This window comes from Aulonocara sp. 'chitande type north' Nkhata Bay, linkage group LG2 (assembly GCF_057382095.1).
Source record: "Aulonocara sp. 'chitande type north' Nkhata Bay isolate Kocher_YH1m ecotype deep benthic linkage group LG2, A_spYH_male_GT1.1, whole genome shotgun sequence".
NCBI lineage: Eukaryota > Metazoa > Chordata > Actinopteri > Cichliformes > Cichlidae > Aulonocara > Aulonocara sp. 'chitande type north' Nkhata Bay.
Window position 1 is genome coordinate 460780 of NC_141345.1, and position 25249 is coordinate 486028.

General features: G+C 43.5%; 4 protein-coding genes across 4 annotated transcripts in view; 2 read left to right on the forward strand and 2 right to left on the reverse strand.

The window, feature by feature from the left end:
* Nucleotides 1-9740, forward strand: part of LOC147337143 (uncharacterized) — a 37133-nt gene extending 27393 nt beyond the window's left edge. The window contains exons 6-17 of the mRNA XM_086300557.1: nucleotides 1622-1672; nucleotides 1753-1793; nucleotides 1922-1932; nucleotides 2022-2105; nucleotides 2332-2356; nucleotides 2547-2571; nucleotides 2660-2735; nucleotides 2817-2833; nucleotides 2913-3007; nucleotides 8377-8451; nucleotides 8621-8776; nucleotides 8861-9740. Of these exons, the coding sequence (XP_086156683.1) occupies nucleotides 1622-1672; nucleotides 1753-1793; nucleotides 1922-1932; nucleotides 2022-2105; nucleotides 2332-2356; nucleotides 2547-2571; nucleotides 2660-2735; nucleotides 2817-2833; nucleotides 2913-3007; nucleotides 8377-8451; nucleotides 8621-8776; nucleotides 8861-9013 (809 nt within the window). The 3' untranslated portion in view covers nucleotides 9014-9740. The remainder of the gene's footprint in view (nucleotides 1-1621; nucleotides 1673-1752; nucleotides 1794-1921; nucleotides 1933-2021; nucleotides 2106-2331; nucleotides 2357-2546; nucleotides 2572-2659; nucleotides 2736-2816; nucleotides 2834-2912; nucleotides 3008-8376; nucleotides 8452-8620; nucleotides 8777-8860) is intronic.
* A 985-nt stretch (nucleotides 9741-10725) lies between these two features.
* LOC147337146 (general transcription factor II-I repeat domain-containing protein 2B-like) lies at nucleotides 10726-12204 on the reverse strand. Its single transcript, XM_086263590.1, has one exon. The coding sequence runs from the start codon at nucleotides 12202-12204 to the stop codon at nucleotides 10726-10728; it is 1479 nt and encodes a 492-aa protein (XP_086119716.1).
* A 3918-nt stretch (nucleotides 12205-16122) lies between these two features.
* Nucleotides 16123-25249, forward strand: part of gsr (glutathione reductase) — a 31615-nt gene continuing 22488 nt past the window's right edge. Inside the window, exon 1 of the mRNA XM_086300615.1 lies at nucleotides 16123-16230. The gene's annotated coding sequence lies outside the window, so the exon portion shown is untranslated. The remainder of the gene's footprint in view (nucleotides 16231-25249) is intronic.
* Nucleotides 16671-18961, reverse strand: LOC147337148 (zinc finger protein 862-like). Its single transcript, XM_086262078.1, has one exon. It carries the CDS (start codon nucleotides 18863-18865, stop codon nucleotides 16790-16792), a length of 2076 nt encoding a protein of 691 aa, XP_086118204.1. The 5' UTR covers nucleotides 18866-18961; the 3' UTR covers nucleotides 16671-16789.

Consider the following 25249-nt stretch of genomic DNA (forward strand, 5'->3'; position numbering starts at 1 on the left):
AAGCATAGAGGGATCCAAACTTCAAGTACTGGTGTTTATTCACACACATCAAAACAAACACAAGTGTGTATTTCCAAGTATAGGATTATTTGCAATCGCCATAATGACTATATGGGTTACGTGGTCTGCAGTGAACATGCTTCCTCTGCCCCAGCATCTGGTCATCTAGCAATTCTGTAAAGTAACAATTTCAGTATTTGTACATCAATGGTATTGGTGTGTTTCTCATTGGCATATGGCAGTGCTACAGATCTTAGTGCGAAGTGACTGTACTCACCGATTCTCATTTCAAGATGTCCTTATGATGCTTGCTACAGTGTAGCGGCTCGAGTTAGGCTGGACCCGTTGGCCAGCTACCCTCAGGGTCATTCCACGGTTGATTACATGGTCCACTATTGTAGCTCTGATGTCATCAGCAATTCTATTTCTTACTCTTCCTACCCTTCCTCTCCCCCCTCCTCATCTTCCTCTCCCCCCTCCTCATCTTCCTCTTGCTCCCCCTTGTCCTTGTCGTCCTCTTCATCCTACTTCTTCACCTCCACGTCCTCTTCCTCGGCCTCCTTTACTTCTCACTCTTTCTGCTCCCTCCATTGTACTCCGCACACACAGCTTACCTGTATTATAGTGCTTAGGCTGATTGCAAAGTGAACTAATTATCTAAAGAAGTTTTCACATGTGAAAGTGTGCCAGACAGTTGGCAAATTAGTGTTAATGATAGCCATACATGTGTATACTTTTGCTAGGAGTGTGTTGGAAATTTGGTAATTGAGTGTTGTGCAGTGAATTGTGCCTACAGTTTTGCAAAGTGTGTGTTACAAAATTGCAAACTGAGTGCAAAGCAGTTTTTGTGCTTTTAGTTTTGCAAACTCAGTGAGTGGTTTTGCTATAAGTCTGAATAGTTTTAGAGATTGTGCTACAGGAATCACAGTTAGGGTTTAAGCATTCAGAAAAAACTGTATAGTGCTTAGGCTGATTGCAAAGTGAACTAATTATCTAAGAAAGTTTTCACATGTGAAAGTGTGCCAGACAGTTGGCAAATTAGTGTTAATGATAGCCATACATGTGTATACTTTTGCTAGGAGTGTGTTGGAAATTTGGTAATTGAGTGTTGTGCAGTGAATTGTGCCTACAGTTTTGCAAAGTGTGTGTTACAAAATTGCAAACTGAGTGCAAAGCAGTTTTTGTGCTTTTAGTTTTGCAAACTCAGTGAGTGGTTTTGCTATATGTCTGAATAGTTTTAGGAATTGTGCTACAGGAATCACAGTTTGGGTTTAAGCATTCAGAAAAAACTGTAACTAAGCAGGATCTAGATATACCTCTCATCCATGCATGGTGTGGTGAGAAATATTCAGCCCCTAGTGATGTGCAGTCTTTGGCGACTCTTTTTTTCTGTTTAATTTAATGCAGCTTAACATAAAATACTTTTTTCTCATAGATTTACAGCTTCTGATCTCAGTAGATTTGGCATCCTCTAATACTAAAGCTGATTATTACAGATTAATTGAAGGATGCTGGTTGTCTTTAGTTAAATGTACTGTAATGTTTTCTGTAAACTGAGTAAAAGCTGATTCTGTCCCAGAAAAGAACCTTTTCACCTTTGTCTTCTGTGTTTGAAACACAGCACCTGTGATAAATAGAGATCTGAAGCCTGGCCGACAAAAGATGAAAACAGGTAACATCTCAGCTGACTGAAATTGTTTTGCCTTTCTGGGTCACAGTTTAAATCTCATATTGTATATTCACGTGGTGTAGTTACAGATAGGAGGATCCCACCGGTGCCAAAAGGAGACCAGGTAACTTCACGTGCCAAACAATACAGTTTACTGTACTACTGTTTGTTTGCTTTTTTATCTTTCAATAAATTGTAATGCTGACAAACTATTAAAAAGGTGACCAACTTTTTCTCTTTCTAACATTACAGCACTCACAAAGGTAATTTGCTAAATTATTGTTTAAGTTACTCATTGTTGTATTTATCTGCCTTATGGACGCACTTACTGTTTGATTCTTTGTTCCTGCAGGAGTTTGCAATCACCGTCACCTTTTACCCTGGAGTTGGTCAATGTCTTGTCTGGAAAGGCTCCACAGCAAGGTTGCAGGAGAGAGTGAGTACTGTTTTATTTTACATATAGAACCTGACACTGTGGTTTTAATTTGCTGGAGTTGACGATAACCCAGTGTGACGTTTTCCCCTGCAATAATGGTGTAAAGCAAAAACAACACCCCACAGTTTGTACAGTGTAGCGATGACACCATCTGCTGGTTGGAAAGATTATCACAGAAAATGCTGGCGGCTCTTCTGACATGTTATTTAATGTCATTTGATTTCAGCAGAGAGCACGGGACCACTAGAAATGTAAGTAGCTGAAAATGCTGAACCTATAAGAAGGTGTTGTTTGCGTTTTATTCACCATCTCTTAACAAACTAAGTCCTATGAGAAATACTGTAAAATAAACATGCTTTCCTTATTCATATATACATTTGATTTTATTCTACAAATTTCACCAAGCATTGTCGTTTAACTCTCTTTTTATACTTTTAACAGGCAGAGTTTAGTTCACATATGAAAGGTAAGATAAAAATCACAGCCTCTTGTGATAAAGTGTTACCAATAATTGTTTACAACTGTATTAACACATAAAGGGTTTTTATTTTTAGGTCCACTCAGTTCTGAAAGTCTTACACCTGGCAGTTACAGGCATTCACTGGATTTGGAGTCTCACTTAGAAAGAAGGTCTGACTTTATATTTTCAGGCTTCTCAAGATGCTTTTTTAAATGTCTTATTTACATGCATCTTTTTTATCTTTTATTTAGGACCCATCAAAGTCTAGGTAAGTATCTTTGGGCTCGTCATTATCAGTCATTATACAGTTACTGACTTAATAAGTCCCCCCTGACATCTACTTAAAGAAAGGGTCCCATCAAAACGCCATCACCATGAATGGCCTCAGACGAAAGAAGACTTTGACCAGCACGACTTTGTCCCAATGGAAAAGCCTCAACAGGTACATGTGCTGCCACAGTCATGTGAAAAAGAAAGTTTTTGTTGAAGTATGTCTGTAAAGGTTCTCAGTCATCCAGGTCATCGTACTCTAAGGAGCTTGGAAAGAAGCGTCTGGACTTCTTTAAGAGACTTTTCACCTCTCATCCAAGAAGCTTCTTCAGTTCTAAGAGCAGTTGGTGGATAGTCCCAAATTCCCAGCCCTATGGGAGTGTCCCCAAGAGGGTCATGTGCCCCCTATGGATCCTCTACCTAATCACATGAGCCATGGTGTGAAAGTGTGTGTGAGTCACAATCAGCCAAGGTTTCAGGTGAACCCACTGTGAAAACTAGCCCAATGGGTTCACAACATGGAAGAGCCACCTCCACGGGACACAACTCGCATGCATCTAAAGGACAAAGGTCATTGCTTCAAGGACGCCAATGTTCACATTTTGGACAGAGAAGACAGACGGTTTGAAAGAGGAGTGAAAGAAGCATCTATGTCCACTGTGAACGACCATCTTTGAACAGAGAAGGTGGCTTACGACACCAACTGACATCTATAATCCAGTTTTGAGTTCCCTCCCCAGACACCTTAACACCCACTCACATCCTGGGCCATTTAACCTCAGTAAATCACATGACAGTGTGGGGATAGGTTTGACAGTGGGTTCACCTGAAACCTTGGCTGATTGTGACCCACACCCACTTTCACACCTTGGCTCGTGTGATTCGGTAGAGGATCAAGAGGGGGTCCATGACCCTCTTGGGGACACTCCCATAGGGCTTAAAATCAGGGACTCTCCACCAACTGCTCTTAGAACTGCAGAAGCTTCTTGGCTGAGAGGGGAAACATCTTCAAGGAAACTTAAAGAAGTCCAGACGCTTTTCTTTCCAAACTTAAAATTTTCATAGAACTCTAAAAAAGACATTTGAAAGGTTAAGTGATTCAGGATTCAAGAATGACTTTAAAGGACTTTACCAGTCCCTTGTGTCATTGTGGAGGAATTTTGGCCCACTCTTCTTTACAACATTGCTTCAGTTCATTGAGGTTTGCAGGCATTTGTTCATGTGCAGCTTTCTTAGGGTCCCACCGTCTATTTTAATCAGGTTGAGGTCTGGACTTTGACTGGGTCATTCGTTGTAGATTTGCTGCTGTACTTGGGATAATTTTCCCAGTTGCATGATCCAGTTTCAGTCATGCTTTAGCTGTTGGACAGATGGCCATAGACTTCACTTAAGAGTACTTTGGTATGCAGCGGAGTTTATGATCAACTGCACAGGTCCTGTGTCTGCAAAACAAGACCCAGCCATCATACCTCCACCACCAGTTGGTAAGAGGTGTTTGCACTGACATGCTATGTTTAGCATGTGGCAGCAGCAAGTATCTTTGCTACTATGAGTCACTTCAGTATTGCATAGACACAGTTTTTAACACCTATTATTCAGTAGGAGAGCTTAATTAGCAGATGCACTATTCTCTTCAGCTGGCACTTCTCCTCAACCACTTTGCTCCACCTTTCCCTCCAGCAGCTGAGCCAAGAAATTACACCTCGCCACGCCAAATATCTCCACTTTGGTCTCATCAGTCCAAAGGAGACTGTTCCTGAGATGTTGTGGTTTGTTAAGATGCAACTTTGCAGACTTGCAGCCATGCTACTACGTTTCTTCAGAAAGAAGTAGCTTTCTACTGGTAACCCTTTCAAAAAAGCCAAACATGTTCATTCTTTTTCTAATTGTACATTCGAGAGCTTTAAGATTCAGCATGTTAACTGAGGCCTGTAGAGTCTAAGATGTAGCTCTTGGGTATTTTTCACTTATTTTGCAGCACCTAGCAATGCACAGTTTGACCTTGGGGTGAATTTCTTGGGGGAATCCACTCCTTATAAAACGGATATCGAGGGAACAGTTTACCCTGCCCGGGATAGGGTTACCGGGGCCCCGCCCTGGAGCCAGGCCTGGGGAGGGTGCCCGAGGGCGATCGTCTGGTGGCCGGGCCTTAGTCCATGGGGCCCGGCCGGGCACAGCCCGAAGAGGAGACATGGGCCCATCCTCCCGCAGGCCCACCACCCGCAGGAGGCGCCATAGGGGTCGGGTGCATTGTGTGCCGGGTGGCGGCCAGGAGCGGAGGCCCTGGCGGACTGACCCCCGGCTGCCAAGACTGGCAATAGGGACATGGAATGTCACCTCTCTGGTGGGGAAGGAGCCTGAGTTAGTGCGTGAGGTTGAGAGGTACCAGCTAGATATAGTCGGGCTCACCTCTACGCATGGCTTGGACTCTGGAACCAGTCTCCTGGAGAGGGGCTGGACTCTGTCTCAGTCTGGAGTTGCCCCTGGTGAGAGGCGGCGGGCTGGGGTGGGTATTCTAATATCCCCTCGGCTTGCTGCCGGTACGTTGGGGTTTTTCCCGGTGGACGAGAGGGTTTGTTCCCTGCGCCTTAGGGTTGGGGAACGGGTCCTGACTGTCATCTGCGCTTATGCGCCGAGTGGCAGTTCAGAGTACCCAGCCTTCTTAGAGTCCCTGGGGGGGGTGCTGGAAGGTGCTCCACCTGGAGACTCTGTTGTCCTGCTGGGAGACTTCAATGCTCACGTGGGTAACGACAGCGAGACCTGGAGGGGCGTGATTGGGAGGAACGGCCTCCCTGATCTGAACCCGAGCGGTGCTTTGTTATTGGACTTCTGTGCTAATCACAGTTTGGCCATAACGAACACCCTGTTCGAACATAAGAGTGTCCATAAGTGCACGTGGCACCAGGATGCTCTAGGCCGTAGGTCGATGATCGATTTTGTAATCGTATCACCAGACCTGCGACCATATGTTCTGGACACTCGGGTAAAGAGAGGGGCTGAGCTGTCAACTGATCACCACCTGGTGGTGAGTTGGATCAGGTGGCGGGGGAGGACGCTGGACAGACCTGGTGCACCTAAACACGTAGTGAGGGTGTGCTGGGAACGTCTAGCAGAGGCCCCAGTCTGCGAGATCTTCAACGCACACCTCCGGCAGAGCTTCAACAGCATTCCGAGGGAGACTGGGGACATTGAGTCCGAATGGACCATGTTCAGCGTCTCCATTGCCGAAGCTGCTGCATTGAGCTGCGGCCGCAAGGTGGTTGGTGCCTGCCGTGGTGGTAATCCCCGAACCAAATGGTGGACACCAGAGGTGAAGGGAGCCACCAGGCTGAAGAAGGAGTCCTATCGGGCTTGGTTAGCCTGTGGGACTCCGGAGGCAGCTGACAGGTATCGACAGGCCAAGCGGAATGTGGCTCGGGCAGTGGCTGAAGCAAAAACTCGGGTGTGGGAGGAGTTCGGAGAGGCCATGGAAAAAGACTTTCGGACTGCCTCGAAGAGATTCTGGCAAACCGTCAGGCATCTCAGGAGGGGAAAGCGGTGCTCTACCTGCACTGTGTATAGTGCTGGCGGAGCGCTGCTGACGTCGACTGAGAAAATTGTCAGGCGATGGAAGGAATACTTCGAGGACCTCCTTAATCCCACTGACACGTCTTCCGAGGAGGAAGCAGAGTCTGAGGATGAGGGGAATGACCCGCCAATTTCCGGGGGCGAGGTCACTGAGGCAGTTAAACAACTCCTTGGTGGCAGAGCCCCTGGTGTTGATGAGGTCCGCCCCGAGTTCCTGAAGGCTCTGGACGTTGTAGGGCTGTCCTGGTTGACACGCCTCTGCAATGTTGCGTGGAGATCAGGGGCAGTACCTGTGGACTGGCAGACCGGGGTGGTGGTCCCCATCTTTAAGAAGGGGGACCGGAGGGTGTGTTCCAACTACAGGGGGATCACACTCCTCAGCCTCCCTGGGAAAATCTATGCCAGGGTGCTGGAAAGGAGAGTTCGTCCGCTAGTCGAACCTCGGATACAAGAGGAACAATGCGGTTTTCGTCCTGGTCGCGGAACATTGGATCAGCTCTTTATCCTCTCCAGGATACTTGAGGGTGCATGGGAGTTTGCCCAACCAGTCTACATGTGTTTTGTGGACTTGGAGAAGGCATTCGACCGTGTCCCTCGGGGTGTTCTGTGGGAGGTGTTGCGGGAGTATGGGGTGTCTGGCCCATTGCTACGGGCCATTCGATCCCTATACAACCGTTGCAAGAGCTTGGTTCGCATTGCCGGCAATAAGTCGGACTCGTTCCCGGTGGGTGATGGGCTCCGCCAGGGCTGCCCTTTGTCTCCGGTTCTGTTCATAATTTTTATGGACAGGATTTCTAGGCGCAGCCAAGTGGCGGAGGGCTTTCGCTTTGGTGGCCTCAGAATCTCATCTCTGATTTTTGCGGATGATGTGGTTCTGTTGGCTTCATCGGGTGAGGGCCTCCAGCTCGCACTGGAACGGTTCGCAGCCGAGTGTGAAGCAGCGGGAATGAGGATCAGCACCTCCAAATCTGAGGCCATGGTTCTCAGCCGGAAAAGGGTGGAGTGCCCACTCCGGGTCGGGGATGAGTTCCTGCCCCAAGTGGAGGAGTTCAAGTATCTCGGGGTCTTGTTCGCGAGTGATGGGAGAAGGGAGCCGGAGATCGACAGACGGATTGGGGCTGCAGCTGCAGTAATGCGGACGCTGCACCGGTCCGTCGTGGTGAAGAGGGAGCTGAGTGTAAAAGCGAAGCTCTCAATTTACCGGTCGATCTACGTCCCTACCCTCACCTATGGCCACGAGCTGTGGGTAGTGACCGAAAGAACGAGATCGCGGATACAAGCGGCAGAAATGAGCTTCCTCCGAAGGGTGGCTGGCCTCTCCCTTAGAGATAGGGTGAGAAGTTCGGCCATCCGGGAGGGGCTCAGAGTAGAGCCGCTGCTGCTCCACATCGAAAGGAGCCAGCTGAGGTGGTTCGGGCATCTGACAAGGATGCCCCCTGGGCGCCTCCTGGGTGAGGTGTTCCAGGCATGTCCCACCGGGAGGAGGCCCCGGGGCAGACCCAGGACACGCTGGAGAGATTATATCTCTCGGCTGGCCTGGGAACGCCTTGGTATTCCCCCGGATAAGCTGGAGGAGGTGGCTGGGGAGAGGGAGGTCTGGGCCTCTTTGCTTAGGCTGCTGCCCCCGCGACCCGGCCTCGGATAAAGCGGATGAAGATGGATGGATGGATGAATCCACTCCTGGGAAAACTGTAGTATTGTGTAAACAAATACCTGAATAATCATTTCCAGCAAAATGCCAAAGCTTCTGTGTTTTAGAGATGATCACATGTGCTGATGATCAGCTAATCAAGTGTATTGGCATCACCTGGCTGCTAATTACCCCTTTAATTCCTATGGACACAGTGGAGGTGTATTTAATTTTTCACAACTATCCATAATTAACCCAAACTAATCCTGTAATCAAGAATGATATCCATCACAACGTGATATTAACTAGCTTTGAATCCACTGATCAATGAACTTTTCTGGTAGACCTGTGAGGAAGATTGGTACATCGGGACATGTAATCGAGCAGATGCTGAGCACGCCTTGCACCTGGTGAACAAGGTATATGAATAAGGACTCTAAATATAAAAATATAACTGAACATGTCTTAAGCTTGGGCAGATGTTAAACATAGTTATTTGGATCTATATCAGTTGAAAGTGTAAAAACAACACACCAAAAGCACAGTTTAACAGGAGTATTCTTTTCTTTCTGTAACTCCTCCCATTAGGATGGTGCATTTTTGGTACGAGACTGCTCCACCAACAGCAACTTTGAACCCTTGGTATTGGTTGTGTATCATGAGAAGAAGGTTTACAATGTCAAAATTCGGTTTGTCGAGAGCACAAAAAAGTACGCATTGGGCACAGGATATCGTTCAAATGATGTGAGTGAACACATTTCAGAAAATGTTTCATTAAGAACCCTCAATCGCACTATATTTACTCTAATTCCCTTTATTTTTCCTCAGATGTTTGACTCTGTGGCAGACATCATCAAGTTCCACTCCATATTTCCAATAACACTTGTCAGTGGGAGAACCGCGATGGGAAACAAGTACCCAGACAACTGTGTGCTGACATTTCCTATAACAAAAGGGGATGTTGAACGGTTGCTACAATAACATGTGAACCTTGCCAACAAAGATTTGTCAATGTGCTTCTTGTGTCATGTGTGTTCACAGTTCCACAAAAACTGTAGCGCTGTCATTCTGAGCAAGTTGGGGTGGATGGATTTTGTAAAAGAAAAATATATACGTTGATCAGACGTACCTATAAATTCTGGTTATTTTGATAATAATAATGTGCTAATGGTTTTTAAATTAATCCCATAGACAAGTGGTTCTCAAATTCTTTGGGTCCAGTGACACAAAACCTCCTATAATCAAAATATCGATTTGGCTGGTTCTGCCACAGCATTCGAAAATCTTCCCACACCTGCTAGCTACCAGGCTAATAAACTAGCAAGTGATTTCATTGTTGCAGTGAGTCACAATCATATCAGTTCCTCCTGTTCCTCCATAATATGGTAGCAATTACTGGATAAAATATGCTTTTGTTATTGAATCAAATGGTCCCCAATCTGTAAAATGCACTTTTTAATGATCTAGCGCAATTTAACAAATTTTTTTACAGATCCCCTGTCCCCCGGACCCGAGTAGAGACCCACTTCTCTCTGACAGATAATAGTGATCTACCCTAATTATCCTAATTTAATGTCTTCAAATTGTATATTTTGTAGCAGCAATCTAAAATAAAAAGTCTGTAACTGTACAATTATACAAACCAAAAAGCTAGAACCAAATAGCGTAATCTTTGGTCATTTTTTGCTTTATATGGATATTTGTATAAACATATACACATATCTACTGAGAAATAAAAGAAATATTAAATATTAATCTCTTAAATACTAATCTGGTTTTTGGACAGTTGATTTGGAATTCAGTTAAACACTGATCATGAATCCATATAAAAAAGTTAGCATTTTCATGTGTTTCGCCTCCTTGTATACTTTTCTTGGCAGGAATGGACTTCCATACCTACTTCACATTTTCCTTTCTTTTTCTTAAATCAGACTTACTTACCTGTCCTTATTTTTAACCAGCACAATGCTGTTTTTCAGTCATGAACTGCACGAAATGTTATAAAGATTTTATTTTTATTTTATCACGATTTTATTTTAAATTATTACAAGAGTTGGGAAATTCCCAGTGCTAGGTTTCAGTTAGCTTGACTCAGTGCCATTCAGTGGCTCTGGCTTAAGTGCAGTGAATTGATTTAGAGCAGGGGTCACCAACCTTTTTGAAAGTGAGAGCTACTTCTTGGGTACCGATTAATGTGAAGGGCTACCAGTTTGACACACACTTCTCAAATAACAAATTTCCTCAGTTTAACTTAATTATGTGTTATCATTAATAATTAATGATATTCATCTATGTACGGACACTAATTATGTTAATTATTTTTCACCATAATTATAAAGAATGCAATTAGGAAACAAGGTAGGAAACATAAATATCAATATGCAACGCTTTATTTCTATATATCTCTGCAAGTATTTACATTTTGAAGTGATCACTTCTACAACATTTTCACTTACCACTAACAAATTTTAACAAATCATGCACTGTTACATACATTATTTTTGTATGTATGTAACATACAAAAAATCAACTTTCAAATTTTACAGAACTTTTCACCAAATCTGCAGCATTTTAAAGCAAATTGTCACATGTTACACTTAACAAACACATTTGTTTTTCAATAATTAAATTCAACTTTGACATGACACTGTAATGTTGCCACTGAGAACATCTAATATGGCTTTCTTTGTCTGTTAGTGGGAAACCTGGCATTGCATGCTGTTCACCAGTGTGTTGTAATCTGGGGTATAACTTGACACTGCAACTCTGAGTGAGTCTTGCAGATGTGCATCGGAGAGGCGTGTTCTGTGTTTGTTCTTGATGAAGTTCATGTCAGAAAAGGCTGATTCACAAAGATAGGTTGAACCAAACAGGCTGGCAACCTTCATAGCTGCTGTGCACACACCACTGTACTTTTCTGTGTCAACAAGGCACCAAAAGTTTGGTGCACCCAGATAGGCTTTGAGGTGGACATCATTTTGCAATGTTACAATTTCGATTTCCACCTGTCCAGCATCCAAGCTGAACATTGAACTTAGTTGCTCAGCAATGCATGTTGTGTCCACATTCATGAAAGGATTGGAAACAAATGAGACACATGGCTCAAGCTGATCAAGGTCACAAAACCTGTTCTCAAACTCTTGACCAAGTCGGTTTATGACTTGAGTGTACTTTTCTGCAACTTTGTCAAAAGTCTCAGATGCAGAAGCATTGTCTTTCAGCACCATCTGCACAGAGGGAAAGTGCAGCACCTTTTTTCTCTGTAAATGCACAGAGAAAATGTTCATCTGGGCTTTAAATCCATTTAAAGCACTTATCATGTCAGCAACAGTCTTACCTTTGCCTTGCAGCTCACAGTTCAAATGGTTCAGTTTCCCAGTAATGTCTGTTAAAAACGCAAGGTCAAGTGTCCACTCAGTGTCCTCCAGCAGAGATGTGTCTTCCCCTTTGGATTGCATGAACTCTTTGATTTCACCCAAAAGTGACAAAAAACGAAGCAAAATCCGTCCCCTGCTGAGCCATCGGATTTCCGTATGTAGTAGCAGGTCACCATATTCAGCTGACAGCTCCTCCAATAGCACCTTGAATGTTCTGTGCTGTTTAGCTCTGGAGCGTATGCTGTTTATGATCTTCACGACGGGAGTCATGACGTGCTCGAAGCCGATCACCTTTGCGCATAACGCCTGCTGGTGAATGATGCAGTGGTAATGCATGAAGTTTGGGAACTCTGTGTCACCTTTACAGTGAGCGATGAATCCCGTATGTCGGCCGATCATAGCAGGAGCCCCGTCGGTAGTCACTGATACCAGCTTTTCCAACGGTACCTTTTTCTTCGCGAAAAACTCCTTCACCGCGTTATAGATGTCAACTCCCTTCGTTGTTGTCTTTAGCGGCAGTAGTGTCAGAAGTTCTTCTTTTGTGGAGAAACCATCAAATACCATCCGGATAAAGACCATCAGCTGTGCTGTACTGCTGCTGTCGACGGACTCGTCACACTGGATGCTAAACCAACTGCACTTTGCCAGATCCTGATCCAACTGATCGGCCAAGTTCCCGGACATAGCCGACACTCTTCTAACAATTGTAGTTGCCCCCAGCTGGACATCAGAGAGAGTGGAGATTACATCGTTTCCATATTTCTCGTCTTTAAGCGCAGTTTTTGCAATTATCATCATTGCTTCTTTGAAATACTCCCCGTCTAAAAATGCCTTCTTTTTCTTAATCATGAAATGTGTAGCTCTAAATGAGGCTTCGGTTGCTTTTTGAGAGTTTTTCACCGGTCTCGTGAAAAAAGACTGCTGTTTGCTCAAACCTGCCTTTAATTCGCGGGCCTTTTCCGCTCGCAGTGTTCTGCCCTTTGGGTAGTTAGCATGGTAGCTTGTGTGACACGTTCGGAAATGTCTCTCCACCTTGTGCCGCTTTGCCGTTGCCACAGTTGCCCCGCAAATGAGACACACGCATGAATCTTTCACAGTGGTAAAAAAGAACTCTTCCTCCCATTCACTGTGAAAATTATATGTTTTCTTCCTTTTTTCCGCCATGTTTTCCTCATCTCCTCACCTTTGCCTTTGCTGGTCTTCACGGCAACTGTTTCCGTGGAGACCAGCTAGCACTAAATATTAGATCATGATCTAATATTTAATAATAAACATTTTTTTTATATATTATCTCTAACAAATTAACGCCAATGCAATTGTGATTAAAAAAAAATAGCAAGAAAAAATAAAAATAGATGCAGCTTACTGGTAAGTTGTTATGGTGAGCTATTTTTAGAACAGGCCCGCGGGCGACTCATGTGGTCCTTGCGGGCGACCTGGTGCCCGTGGGCACCGTGTTGGTGACCCCTGATTTAGAGAGTGCTCTGCAGTATTTCTGTTGGTAACTTAACTAAAGATAGCAAGTGAAACCATTTATAACATGGAGCTAAAGTTTACTAATTTTTACAATATAAGTGGGAAAATGACAGATATACTAAATAGCAAATTTAAGGCTAAACAAACTACTTCAAGTCACATGATTGATTGATTGATTGATTGATTGATTGATTGATTGATTGATTGATTGATTGATTGATAGATAGAGTAACAATACTTTATTTATCCCGAGGGAAATTGTTTAAAAGGCTACCAGACAATCCGGTGCCATCATGAGCACCTTTTCTGACCATACATGGAATACACAAACATAACACTGGGAAGACAGGTAGGGGAGGTACGAAAAAAACAATGGAAATACACACGAGGAAAGAGGAGGAGAAAAAAGATATCCTCGCAGACTGAGCTCCTCGGGGAGAGCAGTTTGAGAACAGAAAAAAAAACACCTCAGCACAGAAAGCACATAAATCTTCACATCTTACAACCTAAAAGCACATGACTTGCAGCGGGGGGGGGTGTAAGTGCGTGTCTGTGTACATGAGACATTTGCGTGTGTGTGTGTGTGTGTGTGTGTGTGTGTGTGTGTGTGTGTGTGTGTGTGCGTGTCTGTGTACATGGGAGATTTGTGTGTGTGTGTGTGTGTGTGTGTGCGTGTGTGTGTGTGTGTGTGTGTGTGTGTGTGTGTGTGTGTGTGTGTGTGTGTGTATCCTGTGTTCAACTTGAGAGAGTTTCACCCGGTTAAGCAAAAGTCAACAGTCTTCCAGCTGACCCATGTGACCTTGAAGGATAGGAGCAGATGGTCAAGAATATTGAACTGGTATGCATAATTACAGCCATACCAGATAGTAAGCTCATGGAGAAATGCAGTCAAAGTTAAAAACATCGATTGATTGATGGCAGAGTCAAAGGAGAGAAACAAAGGTGCAGAAGTGGCTCAGTAAACTTGTGAGAGCATAATATGAACAATTTTCCATTAGTTTTACAAAACCAGAGTGAGGTCATTTAAACCTAAACCATGGAGCTCCCAGTGCACAGCATTTGTGCTGATGTTAAGGAGGGGGAGGTTTCGAGGCTCTGTGGTTATTGAGTCAGCAAACCCCGTTATGCATTGTATCCTTCAGCACTGCCCCCACCCTGGTCATGATTTTTTTTTTTGGGGGGGGGGGGTCTAAACACTTCCCCTTTCCAATAATAGTACCTACAGCTGTGGAATATCTAGGAAGTTAGGAATTTCACAAACTTATTGCAACAGTAATGTCCTATTACAATACCGATTTCAAATTCAGTGAGCTGTTTAGAAACAACCTATTATTTCACAAACGTTTATGACACACTGCATGGCTGCGTGCTTGCTTTTATACACTTATACTAATGTGATAGAAAACAACTTCAAAGATTAAGAGTTGTGGCCTAATAGTGTAGATGCGCAATTTAATGAATGACGTCTTTTTAGGTCATATACTTCCCAAAATCTGACCTGCATAGGTCCGGTCCAGAGTCTTCCTTAGTCGTGATGGTTACATGATTGTTGCAGAACTATTGTTAACTGAATTAGCTTAAGCTTGAGCAGAAAAACTTCGCTGGCAATGTATGAGTTTAATTCTTCATTACCGTACTTATAAATGGATCATATAGTTGTGCATCAGCAGAAGTCAGCTGAAGGTCACAGTGATCTCTTTGGATGGCCCTGGACCCCGTATGTCTGTCCAAAAAGCAGACACTGCATTATGTAGATAGGAGATAACCCATTTAGGACTGTGATTATTAAGTGTACCAAGTGCCGTCGACTGCATGTGTCAGGAGTATCGGAACAGTTGAGACACATTTTTTCTAAACACCGCGTCTCTGTGGCTTTTAAACTACAAAATACAAAAATTGGTCCACCCCAAGGATCGGGTCCCCCGACACAAACAGAGTAACATAGTGTACGCTGTTAAGTGCAGGAGGATTGCCAGGATTTATACAAACAACCTCTGGCGAAGAGGATGGCACAACGCAGCAGAGCCACATTGTCAGGCCAGGACTCTGCAGTCTATTTACACCTACAGGCCAGGAGACACTCTTTCAAGGATGAGGATGTAACATCCTGGACAGGGAGGAACGCTGGTTTGAGCGCAGAGTCAAGGAGGCCATTTACGTGAAAAGGGAAAGACCATCTCTGAGTGGAGGAGGGGCCTAAGGGTACGTCTGTCACCATCTTACAATGCTGTGATTGCAGCCATTCCCCAACTCTCTGTGAATGGGACTCATGGACATGGATCAGTGAGCTTTGATGAGTGAGCTTTGATCAGTGGTTGTTGATCAATGGTCATGAGAATTTGCATATTAATGATCAAGGATCAGACCTCGCAGCACATTGTTCCTTCAGTGGGCTGGTTTCAGTCATTATGCAAATGTGCTGTTTATAAGATTGAAACCTGCAGTCAGCTGAGACTGAAGACGTCACTTGGATGATGATGAAACGTTTCTCCCACTGAAAACGTTACGTCCAGAATCAACTTTTGGGGATTTCCTTACCTGGATGATTGAGCATGCATCAATGATAATGGATTGGATTTATATAGCGCTTTTCAAGGCACCCAAAGCACTTTACAATACCACTATTCATTCACTCTCACATTCACACACTGGTGGAGGCAGCTACAGTTGTAGCCACAGCTGCCCTGGGGCAGACTGACAGAGGCGAGGCTGCCATATCATGCCAACGGGCCCTCTGGCCAACACCAGTAGGCGATAGGGTAAATGTGTCACTCCTATTTAGCTTTTAGATGAGGTTAAAGGCAATCATTGTTTGTTGTTTCCTTGGTTTCTGTGTTTGGGTTCTTGTATCGTTCATCATGTGTTAGGTCTGTTAAGCTTGTGTTGTCATGTCTATTTTCAGTGTTTCCTGTTTTATTTTGTGTTCTTTGTTCATTGTATTTAGTTTTACTTCCCCTGTCCTGTCATTAGGCTCATGTCAGTCAGCTGGTCCCCCATGTGTTCCCACTTCCCCTAATCACCTCCTGTGTATTTAAGTCCTCTGTTTTCAGTGTGTCATTGTCAGATCGTCGGCGTTGTTTCCAGGCCAAGAGTGCATGTCACGTTGTTTCATGTTAGGGCCATGTTCCTGTTGTAGGTTTTTATTTAATTTAGCTCACCCAGTTTAGTTTTTTTATTAGTCTTGCTTTTTGCCTTTTGCTTGCAGTTATTTTGCCAGCCTCGATAAACGGCTCGTGTTTGGTTATTCAAGTCACGTTTCACGTTTCGTTTCGTCTGCATTTGGGTCCACCTTTCACTCTACACGCTGATTGTGACAACAACAGTCTACTCAAGGTGTTTTATATTGTAAGTTAAAGACCCTACAATAATCCAATAATCTTATGGTTTTCCATTATAAACCAACCTGATAAGTGCCAAGTGTACAGTGTAGCAGTCACAAGGCATTTGATTGCTTTAATACACATCTTAGAAGCTTGATGCCTTCGATGCTTGTTGCCTCCTGGGAACACGAGGCGGGTCTGAGCCCGCGCTGGAGTGATGGCACAGTGGCAGGATGGCTGCTGTGTTGCCTGGGATTACTGCTTATCCCCTACCCAACCCTGTTGCTGGTCACGTGCTCTACAATGTTGTACTGTGGACATGCAGGGCTCGCAAAATTTTAAAATCCCTGGTAGCCCTTCGGGCAGGCACTCTTTAGTTTTTGGTAGCCCGAAATAAATTTGAGTAGCCCGAATAAAAAAATATTATTTTTATTGTATAATATTGTAAAGGAAACAAAACATCAATCAAAAAATTGTTAAAACACAAATTACAACAACTGTGTAAACATTACAATCAACTCAAATATCTGGTTCTAATTAAACAGAATTTTCTGTGAACTTGTTAGAACTGTGTAGAACATGAATTAGTCTGTGTCAGATCCTGAATCTGAAATTTCCACTGAAGTCTCGGATGAGAAAATGCCACTTGACGTTGAGGGCATAGCATCTCCTTCATCAGCTTTCTCTTCCTGTGCATTGCCCTCCATTTCACTGCTCTTTGTTCTTGTCGGGGTTTTATGATCCAGGTGTCTTGAACCTTTTCCAGAAAACATCCAGAAATGAATCGAATTGTCAGGGCAAAAAGATTCAACTGTTTCCCCATTAATGGAGAGTTGCATGCAGTCATTCAGTGTTTCAGGGTGTAGAGAGGTACGATGTGTTGTCTTCACTCGGTTCATGCAAGAAAATCCTCTCTCACAGATGGCTGTCAATGGACTAAGTGTCAGCATTAATTTCACCAGCAACAAGATATGAGAGAGATGTTCTGGATTCTCAGAGAGGAGACCTCTGTACAAGCAATCTACTTTGCGACCCCGGCGTTCTGCAAGCCACACTTTTAGATCCATCCATTCTTGTGGAATTTTCTCTTTCTCTTCTGCATCTAGCAAACAGGCAAAATGTGTGACAAGATAATCCACCTCTTCATCCCCATAATTTGCTAGTTCTTCTCTGGGGTAGGGAAGAGTGGAAGGGTCAAAAACCTTGAAACAAGAGAGAGGCTTTTCATGGAGATTTTTAAATCTGTTGTCCATGTACTTGACTGTGTTGTCAATAATCTTCTGGATCTCTGCACCAAAGGTGTCTTTGTCTGTTCCCTCACCTCTTCTAACAGGTCGCTGACTTTTTGTTAGCTGAGTTCCACAGTAGCAAATGCTACCATCCTGGTTCGCTGTGAACTTTGTGTCCAAGGTTTTCTGATATTCTCCTGGTTTTGTTTTTAGGCTGAGTAAGCGTGATGTTGTGCTCTCAACTAACTGATTTGTTCTTGTGATGTTTAGGTTATCATGCTGAAAATCAGTAGAGCACTTGGATAAGATGGTACTGTAGTCCAACATGAAATGCAGGAAGCGAACAAATTTCTCAGTCTTCATCTCCTGCACCACCCCCTTAGCCTTGGCTGCATCCTCGGCTTTGACATCACTTCCTTCTGCCATGTTCTCCATATGAACAACAGTGGGAGTGTAATTTTTTTCCACAGCCTTTAGACATCTCAGCCGGCTTGGAAGCCACCGTGTGCTCTTCAGCCCACTGAAATGTGCCAGCCTCTCATTTAGCAGTTCACTTATTTCTGTCAGCTCTCTTCGCTTCTTTGGGGAATAGTAGTACATCTTAAAGATGGTTTTCAGTGTATCTTCAAATTTCACCAGGTACTCACAGCCTTTCACGCTATCCAGCACGGCTAGCTCTAGTTTGTGTGCCACACAGTGGATTGTTATGATGTGGGGTATCCTCTGTTTCAGTCTCCCAGCTACTCCTGTTTTCTCACCCATCATCACTGCAGCACCATCAAAATTTGCACACACTACTTTCTTTTTCCATGTGTCCTCTCTGATACCCATGGTGTTCACTGCTTCATCAATAGCCTCTAAAATACCTGCAGCATTTGCACTCTTGACTGGCTGACATTTGATCATGTATGTGGCTATGTCACCATTATCCCTCACATACCTGACGTGAACCAACTCCTGTTCTATTATACCAGTGTCTGTACTGCCATCTGCAAGAATGGATAAGAACCTGCTTTCTTGAATTTCCTTTTCAATCTGGTCTCTTGAAGTTTGTGCTATTGCTCCAATAAACTCTCTGCAAGCATGGTCATTGAGGTAAGTGGAACCAAGATCTAGGCCATTTGCTTTCTGAAGTTTGCAAAGACTGCTAAATTTTGCCAGTGGTAGTTCACTCTTTGCAACATAGTACGCAGTTCTAAACAGCTTTTTCAGGACTTCTTGTTGTGCTTTGTTTATTTTTAGTATGGTTTTTGCAATTGGTGTTTGTTCTGGGACAGATGCTGCAGACTGAGCACCAATGCATTTCTTGTGATGCAGAGATTTCTCATGAGTTCTGATGGGGTCTTTCCTAAAATTACTGGTCCCAGTAACAAAGGCGCTTGTCGACTCAGCAATAGAGGGAAACTCACGACACACCCGGCAGAACATCATGTTATTTACCTTGTCATATTCCAGCCACAGAAATTCTTTTGTCCATGAATCCAAAAAACTGCGCTTTCTTTTTGCCTCGTAATCTGATTTATCATAACTTTTCCACTTTGTGGTAGGCCTTTCTTTGCCTGTCCCTTCTTCATCCTGACCTGTCTTTTTTGGCTCAGCAGAACTAAAATACCTGCGTAAATCCGTCTGTCTTTACACATGCCAGAGATTTTTTTTTTTTTTTTTAATTCTCTGCGCAGTCAACCTCTAGCACGTTTAAGCTTGCTGCGGGAGATTTCACGTGCCACGTTTGAAGAGTAAGCTAGTGAGTGATGTTGTGTCCTGTCTGACTATACCATATTGCACCACTAGAGGGTGGTGTCGTGAAATAAGAGGAAAGTGCAGTCGGGAAATTGTGGAGTTAGAATATAGTTAAGACGGCTATCTGATAACTCGATATGTCTCCCTGTTACCTCTACGATGTAAAGTTATGTGCTGCATTCATTAAAGAGCACTGTTCTTTGATGAGGACTCAGCTAATTACTCAGCTACATTTGCGAAAGAAAGCAAAGGCATTGTCATATATTTTTACTTCCTATGATAGCCCGACGGGCAGGGCTGAGATAGATTTTGGTAGCCCGACTGGAAATATCACTAGCCCCGGGACGTCGGGCTAGCGATTTTGCGAGCCCTGACATGTATGTGCTTTCTGTGCAGAGGAGGTTTTTTGTTTCCTGTTCTCATGCTGTCCTCCTGTAGCCCAGCATGAGCAGAGGTCTTTTTTTTCCCTCTTGTACTTTCCCATTGTAGTGTACATTTCAGTGTGTGTGTGTGTGTGTGTGTGTGTGTGTGTGTGTGTGTGTGTGTGTGGGTTCATTCCACTGCATGTGGCGAATAAAATTTGAACTTGATTCTAATAGGAACCCCTGCTGTATTCATAAACTTCCCTTTTCTGTCAGTATTTTAGATGTCACCAGGGATCAACAGTTACATTTGGGCCTAGAGCGCTACTGAAGATCTGGAGTGTGAACCACTAATGGAGAATTATAGATAGACAATGTTTGTATCCCAGTTGATGCCAAAAATTAGGTCCATAGGTATTTGGAAAGCCACAGTTTTTGTCATTTTTCCTCACTAGACCACCACGGTGGATTCAAGCAGTCTAACAAAGGCATTGCACTACATTTTTTAGAAGTTACAGCCATTTATATACATGGTGCACCATTTTCAGGCTCAAAAATGAGCAATTGACTGACAAACAGTTTTATGGCCAGGTAAGACCTGCTTGTCAGTCAATTCCAAGACAAACCAGATAAAAGGTCATCAAAGAAAACATTCGCAAGCTGGTTCCACTGGCAGCCATTCATGCCAGTGGCATAACAATGTCTGCATGTCATGTATAACAGGTAATGTGGTATGCTGCCTCTTTCTTCATCATTTTTCTTCCCATGATTTCTGTAGATTAATCTTAGTTCATCTGCCCCATTGTGCAGGTTCTTTTATGTTTTCTGGCAAAGTCTGATCTTATCTGGCCTTCTAGCTCTAGAGTGTCAACAGTGAGTAGCACCTTGTTGTAAAACCTCCTGTATTTAAATTCATGAAAGTACCTGTTGATTGTGAAAGTCTCACAGGAGGCAGCATGTGAAACTTGACACAGTCTTGTCGAATTTTGGGGGAAGGGTTAGGCTTGTATTTGGTTAACTGCCTGAACCTTTTCCAGATCAGTCGTTAGCTGAAAAGTGTTGTAGTCATTAAGTGTCTTCGAGTTTTTAAACCTAGCCTTGACTTAGCCTTGAACCAGGGCTCGGCATTATTATAACTCACCCTGCTGTGTGATGGTATGCAGCTGTCATCACGGAAGTTGGACGTCACAGCATTTGTATACTAAATCAGACTGTTGGATCGCAGTTCTCCCATTCAGTGAAGTCCAGTCACGCCTGCATATTCTTTATAGCCTTATTAATCCACTCCTTAAATGTCTTTGCAGCAAGTTTAGAAAGTTTTAGTTCATGCCTGTATGCAGGGATCAGTCCACCAGTCCCATGATCCAGCCATAACTTTAAGCTTTATTAAAGTTTTTAAATTTAAGTTTGTCACCCAAACTAAGGCTCCCCAAGAGAGGGGTTTGATAGTTGAACACTGCTTTTAGAATCTCTAGGAATCACAAAAGCCCTTTTCTATTACTCGGCACGATCAGCGGGTACTTTTATGTACCGTTCGTGTTGCTTATTAATTACGTAAAGGGACGCTTAGACGTGTTGCTATGACGACAACCACACAGGTTAAGTAGCAGGATTGTAATGGAAAACCAGTCGATCCGAGTCGAGTTATAGCGATCCATGGCGAGTCAGAGTAGGAACTAATGGACGAGAGGGCTAAATAAACCTTCACTTAGACCAACGTGTTCTGTTGAGATAATAAAATACCGTAAGGTCTTTAGAATATGATGTACCCCGTTACGTACAACTTTGTATGCGACAAGATTGATTTTGAATTCAGCACTTGATAACCATGTCTGTCTGAACAAAACATTACTAACTCTTCAACAGAGTCACCATTGCCCCACCAGAGAAAACAGGCCCACTGTATGCAAATGGTGAATGCATAGTGTCACTCAGCTCCTGCCCCCTCCTTTGTTGGGAGATTGCAGTTGTTAACAGATTGTTAAATGGCATCCTCTCCCCAAGTGTTATTAAGAGGTGGAGTGACTTTACTTTTGACTGGCTACCATTACAAAATATATCAGATTTTGTGAGGCGAGGACTGTACGTTGCTTTGTGAACAAACCACGGATCACTACTACCTGAAAAACTGTTTAATAAAAAAACAAAAGAAACCCTTCAGGTCTGAAAAAATGGAAAAAAACTGAACATACAGCATACAAAAAAGGGGTGAGCCAACTCTGAAGCTGAAAGGCTTCAACATGAGGGCCAAAATGTTGAAGTTCTTCTTTTAGTTTGTGGTGAGCTCCTAAGGGACAAGAATAAAATCAGAATCAGAAAGGGTTTTATTGCCAAATGTTGAGCGGGTTTACAACATTAGGAAATTGCTGCGGTGCTTCAGTGCAAACATACTGTTATAAATTACGCTTAAATAGACATGAAAATAAAAATAAGAATAAGAATTAAAAGTGCTAAGTAGATAGATATATACATGAGTGCAGGTGGTGATCAGTGCCAAACATGGAATGATGCAGTGAACACAGCGTAGGGTCATGTGTTAGTGGTGGGAACAGTCATACGGTTATTGTTCATGTGTCCAACAGCAGAGGGGAAGAAACTGTTCTTGTGGCGAGAGGTTCTGGTGCGAATGGACCGGAGCCTCCTGCCTGAGGGGAGCAGGGCAAACAGACTGTGTCCAGGGTGAGAAGGGTCAGCTGAGATCCGAGCTGCACGCCCCAGTGTCCTGGAGGTGTACAGGTCCTGCAGAGATAGGAGTCTGCAGCCAATCACCTTCTCAGCAGAGCGCACAACACGCTGCAGTCTCTGTTTGTCCCTGATAGTGGCTCCAGACGTTCAACCTCCCTCCTGTAGGCAGACTCATCCCCGTCTGAGATGAGTCCAATAACGGTGGTGTCATCTGCAAACTTGATTAGCTTGACAGACTGGTGGGTGGAGGTGCAGCAGTTGGTGTACAGGGAGAAGAGCAGAGGAGAAAGAACACAGCCCTGAGGGGAGCCGGTGCTGATGGTCCGGGAGTCCGAGACATTCTTTCCCAGCCTCACATGCTGCTTCCTGTCCGTCAGGAAGTCAGTGATCCACCGGCAGATGGGATCAGGCACATTCATCTGGGAAAGCTTGCCTCGGAGATGGTCTGGAAGGATGGTGTTGAAGGCAGAGCTGAAGTCCACAAACAGGATCCTGGCGTAGGTTCCTGGGGAGTCCAGATGCTGCAGGATGAAGTGTAGGGCCATGTTGATGGCGTCATCTACAGACCTGTTGGCTCTGTATGCAAACTGCAGGGGGTCCAGGAGGGGGGCCGTGAGGGTCCTGAGATAGGAGAGAACCAGGCGCTCAAATGACTTCATGACCACAGATGTCAGAGCCACGGGTCTGTAGTCATTTAGTCCAGTGATCCTTGGTTTCTTGGGGACAGGGATTATGGTAGAGGACTTGAAGCAGGCAGGCACATGACATGCCTGCAGTGAGGAGTTGAAAATGCCAGAAAACACTGGGGCCAGCTCGTTTGCACAGTGTCTGCGGGTGGCAGGAGACACACCGTCTGGGCCGGGAGCTTTTCGAGCATTCAGACTCTTAAACTGCTTCCTCACATCTGCTTCATGAATATGAAGAGTTGTGGTGGGAGGAGGTGGTGTGAAATCCTCTTTTGTGTGGGGTGAGGAGGGGGGTGTTGTAGGTGAAGTGTATGAAGGTGGTGATGGCTCTATGGAGGGGGGAGAGGTGGGGGAATGAGTGTCCAAAGCTGGTGACACCAACATGATTACGTGACATCCTCTTTCTTTGTTTGCATAACCTGTAGGGTTCAACAAGGTTCCGTCCTGGGTCCATTATTATTTTCCTTTTATACGTTTTTGCTAGCCAGTATCATTCAAACTTTTTCTGGCAATTCTTGTAATTTGTATGCTGACGACATTCAGCTGTACACATCTTTTAAGCCTGATCAGCTGGATAGGTTGTCCACTCCAGTTGATGGTTTATCCTGGATTTCTCCAATAACCTGATTATTTTGAACTCTGGCAAGATTGAGGCCATGTTTGGGATCTTTAGTGTCTTTCTTTGAACTATAAAACATTGCTTATGCATTTAGATCATTGCACCTCAATTACTCTACCACTGTTTTTCAGCTTAGACAAATCCTCTGTCACTCCTCCAGGCAATGCAAAATGCTGCAGAACTCTACAGAACGAGCTCACATTGCCCCTATTTTATTCTCTTTACATCGGCTCTCAAGTGTTTTTAGAATTCATTTTTAAAAGTCTGACACTTATAAACAGAGTCCTAAAGGGACAAGCTCCAGGTCACCTATCTCAACTTGTTATTAAACACACTTCTTAAGCTCAAAATCTATTAGTTGTCTCTCATAGAAGACTGAAGACTCAGGGTAACAGCCTTTCAGTCTATTGTACCAAGATTAAGCTTTTCTGTTTAATCAGGCATTAGGGTTAGGGTTGCTAACATTTTTTGTTATTTACATTTTAATTTATTTTTATTCAGTTTTACCGTGGTTCTCTTTGCATATTGTGTTTTAATTGTTGTGCAGCGTGACTTTAATGTCTGTGAAAATCACCATATAAAAAGATGGTACTAACTTCAAAAATAGCAGTCAGGTAAAATTACCTGCGACCTTCTTTTGCTAGTTACACAGATCAAGGAAAGGTGAGCAGGAGGATCCATAGGGATAAGGAAATGGAAGGCATGATGTACAGAGTCTGACTGCATTTGCACACTGCTCCTGAAAACATGACGATGGATGTCATTAACATGGATCTGCTTTAGTGAAACTGCACTGATCCAAAGATGGACTACGAAAGGCCAAATTCAGATACTTTTTTTTTAAATATGTTTTTGTAATGGTTAATCCTCCAGTATGCACAAGCTCTTGAATCAAAATGATACTATCAATGCTTAAATAGAATTTTTGTAATTATCCATTTGACTTATTTTAATTTACTGAGAGTTTTATTTACTATTTTGCAAATAAACCTGGAAAAAATTGTGAGGCACATTTGATTAACACGCCAAATTACAGCTATTTACTTTCAGTTCTGAACATAAAAATTACTTTTAGTGACCAAAATGTTAATTAAACACACTGGACCTTAATTAAACCCAGTATACCAGCTCAAATTTGACTATAAAAGCATGAATTCACTTATTTTTGAAAATATTTATGATTTCTAAAGTGTTTATTTTCTTGTTTTTATGACAGGTGGTCTAATACATTTAGTAAGCACTGTATATATTCTTTACACAAGGCAACAAGTTCATACACTACCAGCCAAGAGTTTGCATACACCTCATTTAATGGTTTTTCTTTATTTTGACTTTTTTCTACATTATAGTTACAAACTGAAGACATCAAATATATGAAGCAAGATATATGGAATTTTGTAGCAAAGACAAATTGATAAATAACTCTAAATATGTCTTATATTTAGATTCCTGAAGGTAGCCACCGTTGCTTTGTTCACGGTGCTGCAAACCCTTGGCTTCTCTCAGTGAGCTTCATGATGTAGACATGGTTTTCACTTCACAGGTGTGCTTGTCAGGGTTCGTTTGTGGACTTTCTTGCCTTCTTAATGGGGATGGGATCAGTTGTGTTGTGCAGAAGTCAGGCTGGTACACAGCTGACAGCCCTATTTGACAACTGTTAGAATTCATATTATGGCAAGAACCAATCAGCTAAGTAAAGAGAAACAGCAGTCCATCATTGCTT